This window comes from Pelophylax lessonae (assembly GCF_965119305.1).
Source record: "Pelophylax lessonae genome assembly, chromosome: 3".
In the NCBI taxonomy this organism is placed as follows: Eukaryota; Metazoa; Chordata; class Amphibia; order Anura; family Ranidae; genus Pelophylax; species Pelophylax lessonae.
Genome location: NC_138770.1, coordinates 264244704 through 264271822, shown reverse-complemented (window position 1 = coordinate 264271822; position 27119 = coordinate 264244704). Strand labels below are relative to the sequence as shown.

General features: G+C 43.5%; 1 protein-coding gene across 1 annotated transcript in view; it reads right to left on the bottom strand.

The window, feature by feature from the left end:
- SEC62 (SEC62 homolog, preprotein translocation factor) overlaps positions 1–27119 on the bottom strand; it is a 79416-nt gene that overhangs the window by 32931 nt on the left and 19366 nt on the right. The window contains exon 2 of the mRNA XM_082252017.1: positions 13041–13149. Coding sequence (XP_082108143.1) covers positions 13041–13149 — 109 coding nt within the window. The remainder of the gene's footprint in view (positions 1–13040; positions 13150–27119) is intronic.

The following is a 27119-nucleotide window of genomic DNA, read 5'->3' as shown; positions in this document are numbered from 1 at the left end:
CAAGGGAAGGCTCACACTATTTAGTTTTTTTTGCGCTGCCCTGCCCGCGTAGGTTCCTGCAGAATTTTGAAAACACAGTGACCAGGATATTGCATGGTGCAAATTTCCCTGCAGTTCACGCACCTGAAAAACTGCTGCGTTTTTAGATGCGTGGTGGTGCCATTAAGAACGAATGGCAACCCCCCCGCGTGTTTTGGCTGCGGGTGGTTGGTGGTGTGAGAAGAGGTACGATTCCCACACCTGTCACCACTTGCAATAGTGCGATCCAAGCCTAAGTGTATGAAAACACCAACAATTAACTCTGGTCTGTAAGGCTGCATTCCCACCTAGGCGCTTTGAATTCAAAACGCTCTGTTAAAATAATTTGCACCATGCAGATTTCAGATGCCATTCATTTTAATGGCATCTAAAAATGCGGTGTGGTTGTGCCACAATAAATCGTGCTGCAATCACGGTAAACTCGTGAAAAGCTTGTCGCCTGAAAGAAGCTCCTGAACCTTTTTTGGACGACAAGCTTCATGTGATGTGGTTTGCCAAGACTGCAGTGCGATTTATCACTTGACAATCGTGGCAGAACAGCACTGAGTTTTTAGGTGCCATTAAAATGAATGGCATCTGAAATCTGAGTTGTGAGATTTGATATTTTAGCAGAGCGTTTTGAGATGGTAGGCAGAATCATGGTGATTCTGCCTGCGATTCAAAACGACCAGGTGTGAATGTAACCTTTGTGCCATTTCACATGAGATGCAGTCCAGTGCATTTTTTTCCCCCATCAAAAATGCATTGACAGTAGGTTATATGGATTCCAATGGCATAGTTCACACCAGTGCAGGGGAAAAAAATAGTAGAACAGGCACCATTTTGTCTGCAGAGAACTATACTGGAACACGGCAAAACACATTGCAAAACGCACCAGAATGGGCCTAAACGCATCAAAAATGCACCAAAATGCACATGTCCCTACTTAAGATAAAAAAAATAAAAAAAAAATAGGGGAAAAAGTGCACCAGAATGTATCAAAAACAGGCATGCAGAGACACACCTGGACTGTTTCTGCTGTGTGAACCAGCCCTTAGGCCCCTTTCACACATACTGTCCGTTTTTCATCCATCCGTTGACGGATGAAAAACGGACATCAATGCATCTCTATGTAAAAACGAATGACAACGGATGATCATCTGTTTTCATCTGCTTCCGTCAACGTCCGTTTTTTGGAACGGATGAATGCCCTATTTTTCATTAGTCAAAAAAACGGATCAGACGAAAACGCATGTAAAAACGGACAAACGGTCCATTTTTCATCTGTTTTTGCATTGGTAGTGGATGTAAAAAAACAGATGAAAAAAAAAAAAAAAAAAAAAAAACGGATGGAAAAAAAAAAAAAAAAAAAAAAAAAACAACAGATGAAAGATGAAAACACACAGATGAAAAAACACAGATGAAAAAACGATACATTTTGATGTGACTGAACTGATGAACTGAATGGACCGTATGTGTGAAAGGGGCCTTAATGCGGTAGTATACTCGGCTTTTTAACTTTTACCTACAGGTAAGCCTATAATAAAGGCTTAACTGTAGGTAAAATCAATATCTCCTAAACCTGCTCGGTTTAGGAGATATTCGCCCTGCATGCAGCCGCTGACACCAGTGGCGCATGCGCTCTGAAGGTCCAGCGGAAAATTAACTCCCGTGTGCATGCACGGGAGTGACGTGATCGCGGCTCCAGCCACTTACAGTGCCGGAGCCTCCGAACCATCCCAAGGCTATAACTATAGCCAACCAGGTAAACAAGAGTTCAACCAAAACAACTGGAGCCCATCTGAAAAGAACAATACACTCTCAAAGAGAACCAGGTACTCTAAACAGCAGCCTGCAACACCTTGTGGCCAAAGGAAACATCCGCAGATGCCAACACATCCACTTCATAGAACTTTGTGAAAGTGTGCACTGACAACCAGGTGGCTGCCTTGCAAACCTGCACCTGATGACAGAAGGCCCAGGAGGCACTGAGCGCCTGAGTAGAGTGCGCCTTGGCAGGGAAAGGAGGAACCTGACCCTTGAGGGAATAGGCCTGAATAACCATCTGTCTGATCCATCTGGAAATGGTCGCAGAGGAAGCAGCCAAACCTTTCAGAGACCCATCTGTGAGCACAAATGGAGAGTCTGACTTCCTGAAAGACTCCGTAGCTGCCAGGTACACCCCAACTGCCAGGACCACATCCAAGGTATGCAAGGCACTTACCTTCCAATGTTTTGGCCTGGAACACAGGGAAGGCAACACAATGTCTACATTCAAATGAAAATCAAAGACAACCTTTGGAAGGAAAGACAGACAGGGGTGAAGAACCACCTTATCTCTGTGAACCACCAAGTAAGGGGAAGGACAGGATAATGCCGTTAATTCTGACATCCTGCACGCAGAGGTGATAGCCACCAAAAAGACCACGTTTTTAGACAGCGTAAGCAGGGGAATTTCCCAAAGATTCTCAAAAGTAGGCTTCTGAAGGACTGAGAGCACCAAATTCAGGTTCCAAGTCGGCAACGGAGACCACTCTGGAGGGACCAAGTGCCTAACTCCCTGAAGAAAAGTACGCACCAGGGAGTGTGTGGCCAAGGGCCATTTAAAGACAACCTTTAAGGCCGACACCTAGCCCTTGATAGTACTCAAAGCCAGTTTCTGCTCAACCCCCGTTGAAGGAAGGTCAAGATTCCAACCCCTGAAAAAGAGGAAGGATGAACCCCAAGAGACTCACACCACGCAATGTACGTCTACCACATACGATGGTAGATCTTTATAGAAGTAGATTTTCTAGCTTTTAACAGCGTTGGAATCACCGCCAAACCTATCCTTCAGCACCTGCCGTTCCAACAGCCAAGCCGTCAAAGACAGCGACTGTAAAGCAGGCTTGAAGATCAGTCCTTGGGACAGCATATCCCCCCCTGAGAGGAAGCTTCCAAGGAATGTCGGCGACCAGCCGCACAATATCGGGGTAACAAGCCCGACTAGGCCAGTCTGGGGCCACGAAGATGACTGGAATCCCTTCTACCTGGATCCTGTGTGGAAGCCACAAACCTCTGCACCTTCCTATTGAGCAGAGACACCAACAGATCCACCTCGGGAATGCCCCACCGGAGACACAACTGATGAAACCGGATGAAGGGACCACTCCCCTTGGTCCAACGTCTGCCGACTGAAATACTCTGCCTGCCATTTTTCCACCCTGGGAATGTGTACAGTGGAGACCCATTCTGCCCACCCTAGAATTCCAGCAACCTCCAGAGCTGCCAGGACACTTCTTGTGCCCCCCTGGTGATTGACATAAGCCCTGGACGTGGCATTGTCCGATTCAATGCGCACTGGACATCCCTGAAGACGATCCATCCAATGTTCCAGGCACAGTCTGATCGCTCGGAGTTCCAAGACATTGATCGGTAGTCTGGACTCTTCCAGTGTCCAGATCCCCTGAGCAGAATTTTTGCAGAGGACGCCTCCCCAGCAAGACAGGCTGGCTTCCGGGGTGACCACTGTCCAATACAAGGGAAGGAATTGCCCAGCCATAGCGCCAGAGAGCGAAGCCACCATATCAGGGATTCCAATGTTCTCAACCGGATCAGATTGTCCAGAGACTGTGCATTCTTGTCATTTGCCCAGAATCTCCCTTTGAAGGGACCCTGTATGGAACTGTGCAAACAGAACCATCTCAAGGTAGACATCATCAGGCCCAGCACCCGCATGCAAGTTGGGAGGGATGACCATATGCTGGACAGCAGGAGAAGAATTGGGGCCTGCAGTTTCTGGAGTTTGTCCAGAGGAAGGAGCACTCTGGCTAAGGCCAAGTCCAGAGTTAGACCCCGATAGTCCAGCTTTGTGGACAGAACCAGAGCAGACTTCTGAAAATCCAGAATCCAGCTGAACTCCTTCCTCAGTTGACGTAACAATGCCAGAACCGGGGCTAACACTTTTGTGAAAACCCGAGAAGCAGAGGGGAGACCAAAGGGTAACGCCACAAACTGATAAAGCTCCTCTCCCATAGCAATGCAGAGGAAGCGCTGGTGACCGGCACATATTGGAATGTGAAGGTAAGCATCCTTGATGTCGATAGAGGCAAGAAAATCCCCCTGATGCAGGGATGTCACCACCATGCGAATGGACTTCATTCTGAACTTCTGCACCTGCACAAAGCAGTTCAGTGCTTTGAGGTCTAGGATTGGACGCACATTGCCTTCCTTCCTGAGAACTGTAAACAGGTTGGAGTAAAAACCTTGAAAAAAGTTCAGATGTCGGAAACCGGACAATCACCCCTTGAAGTTAACAGGTCTTGCACCGCCCCATACAGACCCTGTGAGCGGTCTGGGGACAGGCTCAAGTTGAAAGGAAAAAACCTTGCCGAGGGGCAAGAGCAAAACTTGATCTTGTAGCAGGACCGTATTACTTCATGGACCCACTTGTCTTGTACCAGGGAAGTTCATGGGTCTGGAAACCAGCAAAGACGCCCCCCCCCCCACCCCTGAAACGGGTGAGGGCGCACCTTCATGCTGAAGGAGCCTTGTCCGCGGGTCTGGAGAAGCCCTCTCTCGACTGTTCTGACCAAGTTCACTTGGATCCACCAAAGGGGGCCCTGAAATAATTTGATCCCTTTTCAGACGCCCCCGAGAGATGAAAAAACTTCTTAGGAGCCGAGAAGGATGGCCCATGTCTACGACGAGGGTCCTTGCCATTACTAGCCTGTGGAAGAAAGGTACTCTTCCCCTCTGTGAGACAATTAATGATGTCATCCAGGGTAGCTCTAAACAGGCAATCTCCTTGAAAAGGAAGAGCGGTAAAGCCCTTTTTAGAAGTCTGGTCCGCAGACCAGCATTTGAGCCAAAACATACGCCGAAGGACCACTGCTAGCAAAGAGAGCCTAGCGACTAGGGGAGCCGAGTCCAAAGAGGCATCACAAATAAACTGCAGCCCCTGTACCAATTGGTCTGCCAGCTCAGCAAAGGCAGAGGGGAGCTGCTCCCCCTCCAGGTCACGGTGTAAAAGCTAGTCCATCGCCCAAAAACCACCTCCACCTGGGACACAAAGGATTCCAGGGCTGCCGGCAGTGCATCGATGAATGGTTGGGACCTGGAGGGCCCAGTAGCCTCAGAGGATCAGGTGGAAAAATGTGCTCCAAAGACTCCATGAGTCAATAGCGGGATCCCACAAAAAAAAGGTGTAAAAACACTCCTAAGAGACACCCCCACTCGGTCGCCAGTAACAGAGCACCTAATCAATCCTCAGAAGAGAGGGAAAAGGATCCCACCAGATTCCCCACACAGCAGAAAAAGGCACCTGCACCCAGGATAATTTGCACTCCACGTGCGGTGATCAGGAAGTTAAAGGATCCAGGAGTCTGCACCAGGGGATAAGGAGGGGCTCCCATTGCCGAAATCGCAGCCCATAGGGCTCCACTGTCATGGCCGCCATTATTTTTTATGTCAAACCACTGCAAAATGGCTGCTAGACTACACAAACATGGCCACTGTGCATTGGAATACACAGGCTACAGCAATATGGCAGCACCACGAGGCTCCCAGGGACCCAGGAGGGATCCCTAGGCCTCATAAAATGGGATAGGCAGGAAGAGGGCCCCCATCGCCAGCACAGCACCCTGCCCCCACCCCAGGAGGTGGACCAGGCCATCTCACAGACACAAAGCAAGTGAAGGAGGGGGAGTGGGGGGCAAGATAGCCCCCAGAAACCAGTATGAGAGGGGGGGTGCCTAACGGGAAAAAGGGGAACTCTGGGGTCCGACCCTCCCAAGGAGGGGCCCAAGTCCAACTCACAACCCTCCAGGGGGAGCAGGTACTTACCATACCAGGAACCAGGCAGGCACCGCTCCAGACAGAACCTCCTATACATTGAAATGGGGGCCTGTTGGCCAGGAGGAATGCTGTGATTTAGCAATTTACCTCACAGGCTAGCCCCCGTCCAGTGGGACTAGCGAGCTGAGGTTTGAGCGCCAGTCAAGTTTCTACACCCCAAACTCGCTCATCTAGGTCTTTATGGACCTTGCTTTGCGCACTGGTGCACAACCATGTAGGAACAGGAAGGGGCAACCCCCAAACTGTTCCCACAACGTTGGGAGCGTGAAATTGTCCAAAATGTTTTGGTATGCTGAAGCCTTAAAATTTCCCTTCACTGGAACTAGGGGGCCAAGCCCAATCCCTGAAAAACAACCCTACAATATAATCCCCCCTCCACCAAATGAACAGTACACAAAGCAAGGTCCATAAAGACATGAATGAGCGAGTTTGGGGTGCAGGAACTTGACTGGCCTGCACAGTCCTGACCTCAACCGGACAGAACACCTTTGGGATTTATTAGAGCGGAGACTGGGAGCCAGGCCGCCTTGTCCACAGTAGTGCTTGACCTAACAAATGCGCTTGTGAAAGAACTAGGGCTGAAACAACTAATCGATAACTAATCGATTATGAAAATAGTTGTCAACTATTTTCGTAATCGATTAATCGGTCAGCCGATTAGTTGTCTTGCATACAGAATGCATTATTTGTTTACATATTAGAAAATACAGTGCAACGCACATACAGCTCAGTACACCATCCATACATGTATGTAGATGGTAGAGAATTTGTGAATGTGTGAGGAGCAATGCCTCGTGGGAAATGTAGTCCTGGGCAAGAGAAGGAACCAAGTGATTCTAAAGGCAGAGTTTTTTTTTTTTTTACCTTGCTATAGGGACACTACAGTACTATACTTTGCTGCTTCCTTTAGGGGCACTTTAACCACTTAAGCCCCGGAAGATTTTACCCCCTTCCTGACCAGGGCCTATTTTGCGATTCGGCACTGCGTGACTTTAACGGACAATTGCGCGGTGGTGCGACGCTGTACTCAAATGAAATTGACGCCCTTTTTTTCCCACATCAGAGCTTTCTTTTAGTGGTATTTGATCACCTGTGCAATTTTTTGATCATGCGCTATAAACAAAAAAAGAGCGACAATTTTGCAAAAATAACAATATTTTTCAAATTTTTTTTAAATGAAATTCCCCAAAAAAAAAAAAAATGTAAAAATCAAAATGTTTTAACATTTTAGGCTAATTTGTTTTCTGCTACATATATGTTTGGTTAAAAAAAAAAAAAAATCGCAATAAGCGTATTTTGATTGTTTGCGCGAAAGTTATTGCATTTACTAACTAGGGGAAAGATTTTTGTCATTTTTAGGTTTTATTGTTTTTAACGAGTAATGGCGGCGATCTGCGATTTTTTTTTGCAGGACTGCGACATTGCGGCGGACAGATCGGACCCTTGACTGACATTTTTGACACTTTTGGGAGTACCAGTGACATTACTACAGTAATCCGTGCTAAAAATATGTTCCGTTACTGTAAAAATGACACTGGCAGGGACGGGGTTAACTTTATTGGAGAAGGAGGGGTTAAGTGTGTCCCTAGGGGCGTGTTTCTAACTGTGAAGGGATGTGGCCGCTTGTGTAACAGAGAAATACGATCCTACATAGCAGGATCGTATAATCTCTGTTCTTACACCAGGGAGAATGACAGACGGCTTTGTTTACATTAGCCGTCTGCCTTTCTCCCTCTCCACCCGATGATCGCAAGTGAACAGTGGACATCTGGTCCGCCGGTCACACGGGGGGGTCCGAGAACGAGCCCCTAGAGCCTCAAAGGCTAGTTATGTACCCCTAAGTCACTTTGCCTGTGAGGGGCTGACCGCCACAGTATATAGTTTGAGTATGGCCAGCATTAGTGACAGCAGGCGCAGGGAGCTTGTATTAAACTATCTGCCTATTAATAAGGGAGTCCATCATGAATATTATATACCAATCCGGTCTCAAGATTTGCAAAACAGTGTTTTAGGTCTTTTAAAAATATTGATCTCCGAGTCTGATATGTACCACATTTAAACCTCTAATAATACATATATCTGTCTCAGAGTGGATTAAATATCCAACTATATAGCTGGATATTTATATATACCACTGCTTATAGATATTAAAGATTATTAACTAAGCTATACACTAACTTTTTTTTGGATGTTTTAATTAGTCGAAAAAAATTATCGGCCAACTAATCGATTATGAAAATAATCGTTAGTTGCAGCCCTAGAAAGAACGGTCAAACAGTCCCATAGACACACTCCTAAACCTTGTGCACAGCCTTCCCAGAAGAGTTGAAGCTGCTATAGCTGCAAAGGGTGGGTCAACTCAATATTGAACCCTACCGACTAATACTGGGATGCCATTAAAGTTCAGGTGTGTGTAAAGGCAAGCGTACCAATACTTTTGGTAATACGTGCCAGGCCTTCTCTATCTCTCTTCCTCTCTTCTATCTGTTATTCTCAGATTGGATTAGTTATTTTGTTTTCTAACCATATAGCTGGTTATTTATGTTTACCACTGCATATAGATCTTCAAGAATAAATTGTATTTTTTTTAACTTTACATACAGTGCCTTGCGAAAGTATTCGGCCCCCTTGAACTTTTTGACCTTTTGCCACATTTCAGGCTTCAAACATAAAGATATAAAACTAATTTTTTGTGAAGAATCAACAACAAGTGGGACACAATCATGAAGTGGAACGAAATTTACTGGATATTTCAAACTTTTTTTAACAAATAAAAAACTGAAAAATTGGGCGTGCAAAATTATTCAGCCCCTTAAGTTAATATTTTGTAGCGCCACCTTTTGCTGCGATTACATCTGTAAGTCACTTGGGGTATGTCTCTATCAGTTTTGCACATCGAGAGACTGAAATTTTTGCCCATTCCTCCTTGCAAAACAGCTCAAGCTCAGTGAGGTTGGATGGAGAGCGTTTAAAGCGGAGTTCCACCCTGGGAATAACATTTTTAAAAAAAATACCCCCGGGACAGTCAGGGCTAGTACATTCCACAATGGCTAGCCTCTGATCTGTCCCGGGTTGCACTTACCTTTTAGGATAAATATTTACCTTGAAAAAGTATTCTCCAGCGCTGCCATCTCAGGTGTGGACAGCTTGAAGCCAGAGCGATCCTCTTCGGCGTCCTCTTCCGTCTTCTTCGGTCCCACGATGCACTGCACCGGCCCCGACGTCACTTCCGGTGCACACACATGCCCAGAAGCTGTTTAGAAGGGAATGACGCACGCGCGCGCGCCGGAACTGACGTCCGGGCCGGTGCAGGCGCAATGATTCCTGGGAGCGATGACGTTCAGCTCCCAGGAATCATTGCAAATCCAGGAAGTGACGACGGGCCGTGGCCCCAGAGGGAGGAAGAAGGAAGTAAGGTAAGTATATTTACTTCTTTACGAGGTAAGTAAAAAAAAAAAAAATATGCGATTATCCATTTGTTTTTCAGGGGACCCGGAGCGAGAAGATGGAGGTAAGTATAAATTTAGGGTGGAACTCCACTTTAAGAACAGCAGTTTTCAGTTATTTCCACAGATTCTCGATTGGATTCAGGTCTGGACTTTGACTTGGCCATTCTAACACCTGGATATGTTTGTGAACCATTCCATTGTAGATTTTGCTTTATGTTTTGGATCATTGTCTTGTTGGAAGACAAGTCTCCGTCCCAGTCTCAGGTCTTTTGCAGACTCCATCAGGTTTTCTTCCAGAATGGTCCTGTATTTGGCTCCATCCATCTTCCCATCAATTTTAACCATCTCCCCTGTCCCTGCAGAAGAAAAGCAGGCCCAAACCATGATGCTGCCACCACCATGTTTGACAGTGGGGATGGTGTGTTCAGGGTGATGAGCTGTGTTGCTTTTACGCCAAACATAACGTTTTGCTTTGTTGCCAAAAAGTTTGATTTTGGTTTCATCTGACCAGAGCACCTTCTTCCACATGTTTGGTGTGTCTCCCAGGTGGCTTGTGGCAAACTTTAAATAACACTTTTTATGGATATCTTTAAGAAATGGCTTTCTTCTTGCCACTCTTCCATAAAGGCCAGATTTGTGCAGTATACGACCGATTGTTGTCCTATGGACAGTCTCCCACCTCAGCTGTAGATCTCTGCAGTTCATCCAGAGTGATCATGGGCCTCTTGGCTGCATCTCTGATCAGTCTTCTCCTTGTATGAGCTGAAAGCTTAGAGGGACGGCCAAGTCTTTGTAGATCTGCAGTGGTCTGATACTCCTTCCATTTCAATATTATCGCTTGCACAGTGCTCCTTGGGATGTTTAAAGCTTGGGAAATATTTTTGTATCCAAATCCAGCTTTAAACTTCTCCACAACAGTATCTCGGACCTGTCTGGTGTGTTCCTTGTTCTTCATGATGCTCTCTGCGCTTTAAACGGACCTCTGAGACTATCACAGTGCAGGTGCATTTATATGGAGACTTGATTACACACACGTGGATTCTATTTATCATCATTAGTCATTTAGGTCAACATTGGATCATTCCGAGATCCTCACTGAACTTCTGGAGAGAGTTTGCTGCACTGAAAGTAAAGGGGCTGAATAATTTCACGCCCAATTTTTCAGTTTTTTATTTGTTAAAAAAGTTTGAAATAACCAATAAATTTCGTTCCACTTCATGATTGTGTCCCACTTGTTGATTCTTCACAAAAAATTACAGTTTTATATCTTTATATTTGAAGCCTGAAACGTGGCAAAAGGTCGAAAAGTTCAAGGGGGGCCGAATACTTTCGCAAGGCACTGTACATATACACATATACAGTGGGTACAGAAAGTATTCAGACCCCTCTTCGTTATATTGCAGCCATTTGCTAAAATCATTTAAGTTCATTCTTCTTCCTCATGAATGTAAACATAGCACCCCATACTGACAGAAAAACACAGAATTGTTGACATTGTTGCAGATTTATTAAAAAAGAAAAACTGAAATATCACATGGTCCTAAGTATTCAGACCCTTTGCTCAGTATTTAGTAGAAGCCCCCTTTTGATCTAATACAGCCAGGAGTCTTTTTGGGAAAGATGCAACAAGTCTTTCACACCTGATTTGGGGATCCTCTGCCATTCCTCCTAGCAGATCCTCTCCAGTTCTGTCAGGTTGGATGGTAAACATTGGTGGACAGCCATTTTTAGGTCTCTCCAGAGATGCTCAATTGGGTTTAAGTCAGGGCTCTGGCTGGGCCATTCAAGAACAGTCACTGAGTTGTTGTGAAGCCACTCCTTCGTTATTTTAGCTGTGTGCTTAGGGTCATTGTCTTGTTGGAAGGTAAACCTTCGGCCCAGTCTGAGGTCCAGAGCACTCTGGAGAAGGTTTTTGTCCAGGATAGCCCTGTACTTGGCCGCATTCATCTTTCCATCGATTGCAACCAGTCGTCCTGTCCCTGCAGCTGAAAAACACAACCACAGCATGATGCTGCCACCACCATACTTCACTGTTGGGACTGTATTGGACAGGTGATGAGCAGTGCCTTGTTTTCTCCACACATACCGCTTAGAATTAAGGCCAAAAAGTTCTATTTTGGTCTCATCAGACCAGAGAATCTTATTTCTCACCATCTTGGAGTCCTTCAGGTGTTTTTTAGCAAACTCCATGCGGGCTTTCATGTGTCTTACACTGAGGAGAGGCTTCCGTCGGGCCACTCTGCCATAAAGCCCCGACTGGTGGAGGGCTGCAGTGATGGTTGACTTTCTACAACTTTCTCCCATCTCCTGACTGCATCTCTGGAGCTCAGCCACAGTGATCTTTGGGTTCTTCTTTACCTCTCTCACCAAGGCTCTTCTCCCCCGATAGCTCAGTTTGGCCGGACGGCCAGCTCTAGGAAGGGTTCTGGTTGTCCCAAACGTCTTCCATTTGAGGATTATGGAGGCCACTGTGCTCTTAGGAACCTTAAGTGCAGCAGAAATCTTTTTGTAACCTTGGCCAGATCTGTGCCTTGCCACAATTCTGTCTCTGAGCTCTTCAGGCAGTTCCTTTGACCTCATGATTCTCATTTGCTCTGACATGCATTGTGATCTAGAAGGTCTTATATAGACAGGTGTGTGGCTTTCCTAATCAAGTCCAATCAGTATAATCAAACACAGCTGGACTCAAATGAAGGTGTAGAACCATCTCAAGGATGATCAGAAGAAATGGAAAGCACCCGAGTTAAATATATGAATGTCACAGCAAAGGGTCTGAATACTTAGGACCATGTGATATTTCAGTTTTTCTTTTTTAATAAATCTGCAACAATGTCAACAATTTTGTGATTTTCTGTCAGCATGGGGTGCTATGTGTACATTCATGAGGAAGAAGAATGAACCTAAATGATTTTAGCAAATGGCTGCAATATAACAAAGAGTGAATAATTTAAGGGGGTCTGAATACTTTCCGTACCCACTGTATATATATATATATATATATATATATACATATACACACATACATACATACACACACACACACACACACATATATATATATACATACACACACACACACACATATATATATATATACATACACACACACACACACACACACACACACACACACATATATATACATACATACATACACAGAAGAATTTTTCTACAAAACGAACAGGAGGATTAACCCTGATGGAATAGAAAAAAAAAAAACACTTAAAAATGTAGGGTTAAAAAAAAAAAAAAAAAAAAACACACAACTCAATTTCTGAGCTGGCAATTCTACCCAGAAAACGCTGCAGCAGTGCAGAATCCTATAAACCACTCAATTTACTTTTAGCCCTGTTTAATCAACTGCTGCCTTGATTGCACAAGATCCTCACACATACTGCAGCTTCAGGTTACATGATTTTGTGCTGCGCAACTTCCACTCTATGTGAGATACATTAAAAGTCTTATAGCAGGTGGGACTGAACACCAGGCCTGGGTATTCATACTGCTAAGAAAAGGTATCTTTTTAAAACACCAGACTACTGGCAAAGGGGTTTTAAAGTATAATTCTAGCCAAAACTTTTTTTTAGGTTTCAGGTAGAGTGGGAAAGGGTATAACCTCAAGGAATTTGTTGCTTTGTAGGTAATCACAGTGAAGAATGAAATGCATACAGCAAACACAGTTCAAGTCTTAATATTACATTTAGCAGTGTACCTTTTACACCAACTCAAAATGCTTACCAATGAAATAGTCCACTCTGTGGCCCATCATGTTGGTTGATTTTGAAGGGCAGTTGAAGCGCAAGTACTTTGCAATGGCCTTTTCATCTTTGGTTGGCTCACCGACTTCCTGTCATAAAACACAATTTAAAACTCTTAAAAAATGTGTACATTCCAAACAAGTCTTAATTTACTACAGCACATCATCTCTCTTGCTGGACCTGGTAGATCAAACTAAAATTAGTTTTAATAATCATTCATTTAAATAGGTGTGTTACTTTAGTCGAATGAAAGAAAAATGCCTAAAGCAACAAAGACAAACAGTTGAACACACAACTGTTTTATCCAGAACAATAGTTGGCTTCTTTCTGCCATTCTGTTTGCATAAGTTAGAAAATATTAAACAAACAACAACTCGACACGTTCTCATTTTAGACACCTGGGGAGATTTACTAAAACTGGAGCACACAGAATTTGGTGCAGCTGTGCATAGTAACCAATCAGCTTCCAGGTTTTATTGGTAAAGCTTCATCGAACAAGCGGAAATTAGAAGCAGATTGGTAGGTCAGCTTCAGAAAGAAAAAAGCTGATAGGCAGAAAGAAGCAAATTATTTGTTCTGGATAAAACCGCTGTTTTTTCAAACCCCTTCATATAAGCGGTGTAATCAGAGAAAATCTCAGTGCCTTGTTTGTCATAGCATAGCCAAAAAAAAACAGTCAAAATCCCAACCGGAATCACCAGTTACACTAACCCCAAATTTCCAGGGAGCTTCTGGAATTCCCAGCCCCCCAAAAAAGTGTATATTAGCATTTCATTGTGCTTATGAGCATTATAATGATCACAGCACAACAGGTGCCCTATGGTCATTGCTGTTGGACACTGACTGTTATGACTGCAGATCCGCCTGTCAGTTTTTTAGGCGGATCTGATTGGATCCTCCATGCAGCTCTATGGGGCAACGGATGTCAGCGGAGATATCTCCGCTGACAACCGCTGCCATCCGTATCCGATCCGGTCTGTGAAATCCGGACGGATGGAAACCCTATTTTTCCATCCGTTCAGGGATCGGATTGATCGGATGAGAGGACAGGCGGTCCGCTCTCATCCGATCCCCCATAGAAAGCAGCAGGGACTGTGACACCTCCCTCTCCGCACTGCAAGGGGAGACGGAGCTGTCATCCGCCGGCTCAGCAGGGATCAGCGGATCGATCCCCCCTGAGAAGCACGGATCTGCCTACGGAGGCGTACCGCGTGAAAGAGCCCTTACAGTTTAAAACATACAGTACAGCCATAGCAAAGTCATTATCCAACAGCAAAAGCCATAGAGCACCTGCTGTGCTGTGATCATATATTGATGACCATAAGCACACAGTGGCGAGCCTAGGTACTGTGTCTTCATTCCAGAGTAATAGTGGGCTGTCTATTAGTGACACTTACCTGCGCGCTGCCACCTGCCGCAGAGAATTCAGACCTGCGCCCTCTCAGTCACCTCACATCAGTCTCTCCCTCAATCCTTAGCACTTACTGAGGGAACGAAGGTACAAAGAATCACTCCACCAGCGAAGGCATACCATAGGCAGTGGGCAGTCGGCACCCACGCCCCAAAAATGAAGAAAAAGTCCTTCCTCTGCAAACACTGCTCAGGCCCCTTTATTGACCTAATGGGGCCCAAGGAAATGTATTGTATATGTATGTAGAAAGCAAGTAGGAACAGGAGTGTGATGTAGTAAAATCTACATATTAATTTAGGCAGAAATGAATAAAGATGCCCAAGCCCCCGTTTAGCCCATAGGGCATGAGCCTAGAACAACAGAAGCAGATGTACTGCCTTATCAGCAGCCCTGTGTATGCATGCGAGATAGGAATCTTAGATTGTAAGCTCCTTGAGGGCAGGGACTGATATGAATGTGTAGTACGTAAAGTGAGAGTAAAATTGGCAGCGCTATATAAATAACTAATGAAAAATGTCAGCAGGTTTTGCAGTATAATATACATATTAGCTGGCTGAGGACCCCTGCCCCCCTCCCATGCTACACATAGAAACTCTCATTTGGCTCATCAGATAAACACAAGCAGCAGCATGCATTAGTCCAAGCTTTTGATAATACAGCATGTTTTTTGGTCAGCAGTTTATATCAGTTTGTATGCACAAAGAATATGTTTGTGTAGCTGTTCATGATTTTTTCACTGAATGTCAATTTCCTGCTTATACCACCAAAAGTGCCAGAACTGCCATAACATAATATGCAAGGCTGCTTTCACATTAGCTCGCACAGTAAAACGTAGCCCTTTACCGTGCAGGCTAGTGCAGCACCGGTTCCGTCAGGAGGTACTTAGATAGGAAAGAGGAGGGGGCAGCACAAAGAACCTATCAAGTGTGTTGCATGCACATTCGTAGGGAACATGCAAAGAGGAGGTAAATAAAAATGAGAACACCCTGATCTACGCAGAAGGCCAAGGTAAGCCTAACTAGGCAGATCAGCATCAAGAGAGGGACTCCGCTAATGGGAACCTGGTCAGGATAAAACAACAAAAGTCACGCCTCCTGGCTTGTGTTTCCTGAAGAGGGAAGAGCCAATCCCTCAGGTTGCGGTCCTGGGAGATGATTAAGGAACCCCCTCGTGCTGATTTTCCTGGGCTCTCCCGTCCGAGCCCGGGAGTACTGTGGCTGGTGGCAACAGCAGAAATAGAGGAACTGACATTGCTCCTCACTCTCTGTGACCCTGGATTCCAGAAGCGATGAGTATTTCGCCATTTCTGGTTTTGCCTCTCTGTTTACCTAGCCGTTAGTATCCAGGAAAGCAGTTGATCAGATCGATCTGTATCCAAATCAGCTGCATTGGAGGCCAGAAGAGAGATTTGGGGTCTAAAATACCCAGATCTCTCCATAAAGAGGACCCATCACAGCCCATGCTGTCACAGGGGGTGTTGTGCATCCCATCCCTTGTGACAATAAAAAATAAGTTTTAGATCAAATTAATAATAATAAAAAAAAAAAAAAAAAAGAAAAAAAAAAAAATCAAAGCACCCCTGTCCTCATGCACAAATGTGAACGCATATGTAAGTCCCACACGCTTATGTAAGCAGTGATCGTACCACATTTGCGAAGTATTGCCACGAACATCAGAGCAAGAGCAATAATTCTAGAGCCAGACCTCCTGTGTAACTCTAAATTTGTAACCTGTAAAATTTTGCTTATGCAGAATTGCAATCTTAAAGCGTGACAGGTTAGGAATATATTTACTAGACTAGGCATAACATCATCTTTTACATTTTACCAAAAATTGGGTATTATATTGTGTTTGTGTGCAACAAAATTAATTAAAGTGTATTTTCCTTTTAAAATTGCATTTGAAAAAATGCTGGGCAAATATCGTGCGAGATAAAAAATTGCAACACCCATCATTTTATTCTATAGGACCTCTGCAAAAAAAAAAAAAAAAAACCCACACACACATATATATTATATATATATATATATATATATATATATATATATATATATATATATATATATATATATATATATATATATATATATATATATATATATATATATATATATATATATATATATATATATATATATATATATATATATAATGTTTGGGAGTTTTAAGTAGTTTTCTAGCAAAAACATTTAGCTTTTTACATGTATGTGATAAGTGTCAGAATTGGCCTGGTAGGGAATTAAATAGTTGAAATGGGTTTATTGGCACTTTAATGTCACATAGAATGACATCATATTTCTCACATGGGATTATGGCTTTGCTCGACCTGTAAGCACTATACTAAAGGAAACTACAGGAAACAAGCTGCACGGCAGCACCTGGTGTTCTGACACTGAAGTAAACAATATTGATTGCTCGTTCAGAGACCATGTTTTGCAGGAAGATAATGGTGAATGTTTAGCTTGCTCTGTTTACTGTAAACCTTCGGACTGTGTAGCAATGCAGTTGAACACATCATTCAAAGCTGACTGTACAAGGAATTAAACATGTTTTTATTAAAAATGTGGGGACCTCTCACTCTATCATTCAAGATGGAGTAGACACAACACATTTTTCTGTACTGAGCCAAGACTGATAGGCACCTGACAGTTGTTGTGCTCTTCCTAAATGGTCGACTGTTCAGAATAATTTTGCTGTTTGTATTTCCGGATACTGAATTTAGTTCTCTTACTGAAATTTGCTAGTACTGGTGGGGTCAGTTGTAGCTGGAGGGATCTACTGTTGAGGGAAGAGTCTTTGGTTTCTGGCTGTTGGGGATCTATTGTTGGAGGGCTTCTATTTGTTGCTGGGGAGGACTATTGTTGCTGGTGGGGAAACTATTGTTGTTGGTTGAGCTTATGTTGCTAGGGGATCAACTGTTGCTGGAAGGGATCTACTGTTGAGAGAGTGGTCTATTGTTGCTGACTGCTGGAGAGTCTGTTGTTGCTGGGCTGATGCTGGAAAATCTGTTGCTTCTGCGGTCTATTGTTGTTGGGGTCCATTGTTGCTGGGGGGGGGGGGTCTGTTATTGCTGGGGGAATTTATTGTTGCTGGAAAGGGTCTATTGCTGCTGGCTGCAGGGGATCTACTTACCGCTTTTCTTGTTATTAACAAATTACTTATTAGTATTCTCTAAAAGGGGGCTGTACTGGGAAGTTGGTAGGGGTGAAACCAAGGGATGTTCTTCAGAGGTGGGTAGTGGGTGATGACAAGAAGTGACTGAGAAGGGAGCAGTTCCTGCACCTATTCTGGGAGGGAAAAAAAAGCCCTGCATGTAACTGAACTCATTAGGATATATGTGAACTGACTCACATCATAAAAGACAGTTATCAAGATGAAATCAACGCCGGATTGGGTTTGAGGTGTATGGCCAATAAAAAAGGGGCCTTTGTATAAAAGTGTACCGTATGTCTGTGCTGAACTGAAAAGGAAATTTAAAGGTTTACATGGATGGCAGTTTTAAACCACAAGGAAGTGACAAGTAGTTTCCTTATGAAAAGCTAAAATAAAAGTAGGTCTACGTCATGGAGTTTCCGCAACACTTACAAAAAAAACCTTTAATGTGGTATAACAAGAATTCTAAAATTCTTCAAAATTCAATTCTAAAATAAGCTTTCCAATGAACACCACCATTTTGTAATAGGATTTAAAATAACTGTCACACTCCTAGGAAAGTCAAACAAATCTAATGATTGCAAAATACATAAGGAAAGAAGCTTTGATGAGGGCTGGTTCACACCAGTGTGTGGTAGTGAAGACAGCAGTGCCAATGAGGCAATTGCGGTGCATCGCACGGTTTACTCATTTTTATTTTCTCATTTAAAAATGTTTTATTTAAACATCAAACCAGTGTAATTTCATTAAACTGGAACGTCACTCTTCTAATCATCATTATTTTTAATCCTCATGCTGCTAGCATTAGTAACTAGAAAGGAAAGTAGATCATATTTACTTGTTTTAAGTTTTTTGTTGTTTTTCACATTTCTTTAGTTACTTCCTGATTTTTGGCCTAGGTAAATTGGGTCATACATCCCAGGAGTCTTCAGGAGGGGTTCTCAGTGAAATACACTTCTGCATGCATGCTTGAGCTAAGGGCAGATAGAATCCAGGAAGTAAATGGTACATGAATCATTTGCCCTTACCCAAGATGGCAGAAATGCTAGGGGGGGTGTTTTCAAAGTGATTTCTCAACAAAATAAAGCATGAACCTTGATTAACAAGGTGGTACCATTGTAGAAAGCCATATATACCTCCTGTGGGTGTCCTCAAAAGCTCCACAAAGTCTAGGACCTTTGGCTCAACTCCCCTTCTGCAGCCACATCATAAACATACTAGTTTCTTCTGAGTTCACTGAGCGTTTGATTACACAGATTTGCTTTCTGTATTGTTAACCATTTACGAGAATCCACTGTGATCTTCTCCTGTTTTTTTTGGATACCTTATTCCTAAAGTGTTACAGAGATGATCTGTATTTATATGAATCCATCACTTTATCATTTATATAGCGATGAGCAGTTGTGCAAGTTTTTATTTTTGTTTTGTACTACCCTAAGGCTGCATTCACATGTCAGCCTATTGATCGCGGGCAGAATCGCCGCGATTCCGCCCGCGATCCGGAATTGCGAATCGCGGGACGCCTGTGCGTTGCCCGTGATTTGCAATAGCACCCCAAATGCTGTGCGATGTTGCCGTGATTTCCGCCTGCCGAATCGCGGTAACATCGCGCAAAAAAAATCGTGGGACGCATTACGCTCCAAAGAAGCTCTTGTACTTTTTTGGGCGTAATGCGTCCCGCAATTTTTTTTTGCGCGATGTTACAGCGATTCGGCAGGCGTAAATCGCGGCAACATCGCACAGCGTTTGGGGTGCTATTGCAAATCACGGGCAACGCACATGCGTCCCGCGATTTGCAATGCTTTCCGGATCGCAGGTGGAATCGCAGCGATTCTGCCCGCGATCAATACGCTGACATGTGAATTGCAGCCTAAGCTGGGGAAAGCATATGTTAAAATTATTTAAAAAAAAAAAAAAAGCAAGGAGACATGGACGGATTGGGGGGGGGGGGGGGCAGGTTCTTTGAAAATTAATAATTAATTAAAATAGTGTTTTTGGTTTATGGTGCTCAGATGCAGTGAAGATCTTCTTTAAGTTCAACTGGCCACAACATGGTGCAAGGCAGTGGATTGCTTTCCAATGCCCTACAGTGGAAAAAAAAAAAAAAAAATACTGCATGCCATACTTTTTTTTTGTTCAGTGCACACCACTTATGTGTGACCGAAGTTCGCTCTTCTCTCCATACTTCCATTTTGTACACAATAAAAGTTACCTTTAAAAATAAAAGTCACATTCATACATACACATACTAAGGGCAATTTAGACAGAAGCCAATTAACCTACTAGCATTGGAGTCTTTGGACTGTGGCAGGAAACCCACACAGACACAGGGAAAACATGCAAACTCCATACAGGTAGCGCTGTGGTTGGGATTCAAACCGAAAACACTATTGCTGCTGGGTAGAGCACTAACAACTTGCAGTGGGACTGTGCTGAAACAGCTGCCTAAGGCAATCCTATCGCACCTGGTGTGAAAAGGCCCTGAAAGTGATCAGTAGACCGACAAAGTGATTGTAAAGTCTCGTTAAAAAAAAAAAAAAAAAAAAAAAAAAGTTATACTTACCCCTCTGTGAAATGGTTTTGCAAAGAACAGCCCAGGTCCTCCTCTTCTCAGGTCCCTCATTGCTGTTCCTAGACCCTCCCTCTTGTTGGGTTCCCCCACAGCAAGCAGCTTGCTATGGAGGCACCCGAGACGAGCTGCAGCTCAGTGCGTCCATTCGGACACAGAGCTGCTGTTCGGTGCCGCCCCTCTCTACACTGATTGGCTAACTGACTTCGATTGACAGCTGTGGGAGCCAATGGCGCCGCGGCTGTATCTCAGTCAATCAGGAGGGAGAGTCCCAGACATCGATGGACAGAGAGGGGACACAGGTAAGTATTAGGGGGGTTGCTACACACAGAAGGCTTTTTATCCTAATGCATAGAATGCATGAAGATATAAAACCCTCTAACTTTACAACTCCTTTAAAAGGGTTGTAAAGGCAGAAGATTTTTTTATCTTCAGGCATTCTATGCATGAAGATGAAAAGCCTTCTGTGTGCATCAGCCCCCCTAATACTTACCTGAAGTCCCTCTAGTTTCAGCAATGTCGAAGGAACGTCTCGGCTGTCCGGTGTAACGTTAGAAAACCATACCCCGTGAGAAATCCATACCCACGTCACTTCCTGTCAGGAACAGCTGAGCAGCGTATCAGTGCGCATGCTCACAGTCCCGGATACGTCATTGAACAGCTGAGGAGCCGACAAGTGCACATGCACGGAGGGTATGGATTTTTCACGGTAGTGTGTGTAACGTTACACTTGCGGCGGTCATCTCCGCTCCTATCCCTGTCACTTCCCTGGTCTCGGCTAGTAAATGTAAAAGCGGTGGCGGGTGTATGAAATGTAAATGACGGAGATCTCGGCTCCGTGATCCGCTTTTATATGTATTAGCCGAGATCAGGGAAGTGACAGGGATATGAGCGGAGATGACTCATGTTGCAGACGAGCTGTTTTAATGTAACCGCCGCAAGTGTAACGTTACACACACTACCGTGATAAATCCATACCCTCTGAGCATGCGCACTTGTCAGGCCCTCAGCTGTTCAATGACGTAGGTGCACCGGAAGTGACGAGGGTATGGATTTTTTACGGGTATGGTTTTTTCACGGAACACCGGGACTCCCCTCCCTATCGGCTGAGACAGCAGCATGGCGTCATTGTCTCCTGCTGCTGTCAAAATCAGTCAGCCAATGAGAATAGAAAAGGGGGTGGGCCGGGGGCTGTAGCTCTATATCTTAATGGACACAGGGAGCTGTGGGGGAACCCAACATGAGGGAGGGGCAAGGAGAGCCAAAGAAGGACTAGAGAAGAGGAGGATCCAGGCTGCTCTGTGCAAATCCACTGCAACAGAGCAGGTAAGTAGAACAGGTTTGTTATTTTTAATTTAAAAAAACACAAGACTTTACAATAACTTTAAGTTAGCATTAGAAATGATACGCAAATGTACGCTTTTCTTAAAAAAGAGGAGTTTGACCCACCCCTTTACTGCACTACTGATCAGTTGGGACATCAGTCACAATAAAGTGCATCTAGGACACCACTATTCTTAGCAAATAGTAAAAACATTTTGACCTCTTTCCAACCGCATAACACAGATATACAGCAGCAAGGCAGGTATGCCTTAACGCCTAACCGCCAGACACACGTTCATAGGGCACCACTGTTCTATACTGATCGTGTACTCACACCACAGTGACTTAGCTGTAACAGACTGCTTCAGGTCACTGGTTACAATCTGTAGCCGACGGGATAAGTTCCAGATCATGTGACCCCGGTGAAAGCCAATAACACTAATCACATGATCTGGAAGTCTCTGCCTTCAAGCATTAAGACCCACTTAAAGGGCAGCAGCATGGAGTTAAAGCCCATTTGCAAGCTAAATCTTAACGTGCATAGTCTGGCCCACTTTACAGGGGCAATAAAAAAGATCTGGAGATGGGAGGGGAATTTTGAGGAAAAGTCAAGGGGCTGATGCACTAAGGCATTGAGAATCTTCACTCAAAAAAAACTAAAAGGTGAAAAAATAAAGAATTTGCTTTTTGGATTAAGCACCCTTCTAGATAGCTGCTACTTTTAGATAGATAGAATATGTGTTTTGATAGGTAACATTTAGTTGCCACCTTGCAGCCAGTGTGGCTGTGATTTTTTGTTAGGTAAAGGCATAGTTTGCTCACTGTGCTGCATTCTACTTGTCAGGTCTTCTCAGTGTGTTCAGATGATGCCAGTCTGATAGTTCCCTCTGTATCCAGAGAGCTTGAGAAGCTTCTGGATGATAGGTGTGGAGCTATACAGATAGCAGCATGATTACTAATACAGCCCTAGGCCAATCGCAGAGGCAAGTACTGGGAGATTGTATATAATCTGAGCACACTGAGCTCTGGGTCTTTTCCTGGAAAGGATTAGTCCAGCCTGGAAGGCATGCTGCCCTTCCAGGCAATGCTGCTATGTCTGCTGTTGTGAGGCCTCAGGTGGACAATCTGAGGGCCTGGGATGCTGAGCCCCTTGAGCTACAAAGAGAACTGACTGAGGGGGGATGTCAGCTGAAGATGTAGTCTGGTATCACTAGAGTAAGGTGTCACTTGGAAGTTGGAATGAGGCAACCAGCTGTCCTTGAGCCTTGTGTAAGTACAGACACCTCTGAGAGATCTTTGTCTATCTAGCACCCTTCTGGTTTACATTAACCACCACTACTACTACCACCTTAAAGCTGAAGTTTACTGTTTGTTACAAACATCACAAGTTCCTGTTTTAGAGTATCCCACCTAGTTCCATCAACCCTATCCAAGTTCTCCAAAAGAAAAAAACACCACTAAACTGCTAATTGAAACGCGTGGATGAGTCTGTGCATTTGGGTGCGGAGCGAAGCCCTGGACAGTATTTCTGCGGCATCTACGGGAGTAGCACTACACAAAAAATTGGAAATTGAACACAAATTAAAGCGGAGTTCCGGGAACTTAATTTTTTTTTCAATAAAAATACCCCGGGGACAGTCAGGGCTAGTACATTCCACAATGTATAGCCTCTGTACTGTCCCGGGTCGCACTTACCTTTTAGAAGAAATACTTACCTTTAAAATTTCTTCTCCAGCGCTGCCATCTCGGATGTGGGCAGCTGAAGCCAGCGCGTCCTCTTCTCCCAGAATGCGCCTGCACCGGCCCTGCTCCTCACTTCCGATGCGGGCGAATCATCCCTCCACAGCTTCTGGGCATGCCCAGAAGCTGTTTAGCAGGAAATGCAGCGCCGCACCAGAAAGTGACGAGCGGGGCCGGTGCAGGCGCATTGATTCCTGGGAGCGATGACGTTCAGCTCTCAGGAATCAATGCAAAGAGGAAGTGACGGCGCGGCCGCAGAGGGAGGAAGTGGAAGAAAGGGGAGTATATTTTTCTTCAATAACAAGGTAAGTAAACAAAAAAAATCGTAACTATCCATTTCTTTTTCAGGTGTCAAATAGCAAGCGGATGGCCCAAAAACGATTATGCCGATTTTGTGGCCGGAACTCCGCTTTAACTTCCTAAGTGAATAATCTACTCTTCTGTAAGTCAGCATCTACATTTCTGAATCTAGTTATTGTTTTGACATGCATTTTCACTAAACGCTTGCTTTTACATCTACAGTAAAAATATCTGTTTATGTGACTTTTACAGGAAAGCCAACTATAAAAAGTTGACAGAGGTTCTAGCAATCTCCTACCTAAGTGTCATCTAAACAATCTATACACATGCACTACTTAAAGTAGAAGAAAGGCCTAATTCTTTCGATTCTTAAAAATGTTTCCCCCAACCTGTATACAAAAAAAAAAAAAAAAAAAGAAAGAAGAAAGATACACCTATTCCTGATCATCTTAATTCTGGTCACATGATCCTGCAGCTCTTTCTAAGGGAGTGCTCGACAACCGCTCTGAATTACAGGAGTCCTGACATCATCCTTTGGCTTCCATAGTTCAGCTGTTATTGGCATACCCTAACTCACCCTTGCAGCAGCCACTTACTGACACAGAGAAGCCAGAGCTACAGGATCACATGACCAGACCAAAGCAGATTAATAAATAAGTATATTATTTCTTGAAAAAAAAAAAAGTAAAGCGTACACATCTTCATTATACAGGTTAGGTAGGAGGAGAGGGGAAGGGAACATTTTTAAAAATAGAGCCATAACAGTATGACTTGTCATACAATTTGATAGTATCAAATTGCATGACAAGTTGCACCCTACTTTCCGCAATGGAAGCGGTCAAATCGGTGGGACTCCAACTCCATCAGAGTCTCCCGATTATGAAAGTAGTTTTTGCACTACTTTGTGTAAATTCCGGTACCACCTGCATAGACATCTGTGCATGAAGTCAGAGATGTCTTCCAAGTAGCACCTGAAGTAGTACTACTTTGAAATTGTGCTACTGCAAGAGAAGTAACACGATTTTAATGTTGCGATCGGCATGGCTGGGGCTTAAAATTGTCTTCCACTTTAATGGCCCTGTAATCTAATTTTCATGAAATTATTAGTTCCTTGTAACAGCCTCCCAGAGCTCCCAAGCCTCTTCTTTTGCCCATGACTTATTATTTATTTGGAATGTGCACTGCTCAATGCGCACTACAAATCCCATAGTTCCCAATCAATCCATCTAGGAAGTGAGCAAGAGAGGGACTATGTTTCTATGTACACTGCGAACAAGAAATAGAACAAACTACACACAAAAAACATTTTTGAGGACACAGAAAGCAAAAAAAGTAGGAAGGGACTATATTGAAGAATATAGATTTACTTCTGTGTGTTGTCACTGCAAATTTCCTCTTAACTTTCGGTTTGCTAAAACTGCATCATCAGAACAGGAAGGGGGATCTCTGATACAGAGTACCGAATAGCAGTAAAAGCCGCAGGGGTTCTAGCCCTTCCCCATTCCATCCAAAACTAGAAAAAGAAAAGCTTTGGCTGTAAAAACACTTGATACAAAAGCGCATTCTGTGTTATTTTATTCAATAAGCCTTTGCACTGTAAAGGAACTATTTTGTCAGTAGAGATAGACATTGTGCAGTTCCAAATTGTATGCACAAAGTCTCTAGAAACCTAAATTCTTTTAACAAACATTATGCAAATCTCTTTCATATATATCTTGATTGACGCATAAATCAGCAATTACAAAAGGCCACCAGGTATTGACAACGTTTAGAAATTGTCTGTTCTATATCTACATGCACACAGCATACTGTTAGGTCCATATATATATATTTGGACACAGGCATAATTTAAGCCTTTTTCATGTATTTACCAAAACATATTCAAGATAAAGTTCTATAATAAATATGGGCTGAAAGTGCACACTCTCAGGTTTAATTTAAGGGTATGTACATCCAAATCGGAGGAAGGGTTTAGGAATTACAGCTCTTAAGAATATCCACCCCCCTTTTTCAAGGAACCAAAAGTAATTGGACAATTAAGTCAAAAGCTGTTTCATGGCCATGTGTGGGCAACTCCTTCCTTATTTCTTCATCAATTAATCAGGTAAAAGGTCTGTAGTTAATTCCAAGTATGGTATTTGCAATCTAGTGCTGTGAACCTACATCATACATTCAAAGAGCTGTCCATGCAAGTGATTTTTTTTATTTTATTCTGGTGGCATACAAAGCCAAAAGTATGAAAATTGTGCCTGTGTCCAAATATATATGGACCTAACTGTAGGTGAAGCAGGACTCCTATGTGAAAAGATATTAATGTGAGAGTTAGAATTAGTAACGGTTTTCATGGAAGTGATGCGCAGTTCCTTGTGTTTCATCACCAACACTACCCATACATCATTTCATACAATTCAACATTCATTTTCATACTTTCAGGTCACACTACACACCATTCAAAAGAAAACCATCTCATAGTAACTGAAAAGAATTGCAATTTTCCTCCACACACAAAGATTCTGAAAATGCATTATACAATATGCATGGATCTCATTAAAAAGGTTTTCTGCTCCTACACATAACCATTCTTTTAAGGCATTTCATCTCTTGCACCTGATTACCTTTTTCATATCAGCAATAGGCCTGCCATTTAAGCAAAAACAGTCATTACAAATCCAAAGAAAAAGCAGCTACACTTGGGGGAAAAATTTAAACACTGGTAACTTTACTCATCCAGACAACATGAACAGATACGTCTGTGATAATGCCTAGGAGGAGGGCGAAACGCGTCAACCCAATTTCCGGTCACACGCTTGCTGTGACGTCATTTCCGGCAGCGGTGGACCAGGGGAGCCCCGAGCACACCACGATCTGAATGATCCGATATACCAGTTGAATGACTGTACCAGCCTGCTTTTCTTATACAAAATGTGAGTGACCCATTTATGTTCTTCTGAATAAAACGTTTACCTTATCATTATTACACTATTGTGAGCCTTTCCTTCCTTATATGATCCCATATCCTGCTGAGTTTACTCATTGGAGGTCCCTTGGCGCTCTGACCAGTCTAGAGGATTTTTGCCTGGATTCCTTACTGGACTGAGCTTGTGTGACCCTTACACAATACTGTCTAGGGGTCCATTTTGTCCGGTAAGTGGAACATCCTGGGCGAGAGGAAAGTCACCGTTTCTCACAACAGTGGCAGCATGATTTTGAACAGATTTTCCAGCACTTAAACACCTTTTATGGACTATCTTTCACTGGCTACTTGCTGAAGCACTTTGGATTTTACATGTTATGTTTTGATTGACTTTTTACCACAATTTTATGGACTTTTATATTCACTGCACAGGGTGTAAAATATTGATTCTTTTTTATTGATATTTATTGCACAGGGTTCAGTTCATATTTGTCTCTATATATATATATATATATATATTTATTTATTTATTATTGGTGATTATCACACTTTTTATGCCAATCACAACCATTTTGCGCTGTTTTTTTCGTATTGTCACTTTAAAGAATCTATTTGATTTTTGCACAGCAGCACTTTGAGTTGCACTCAA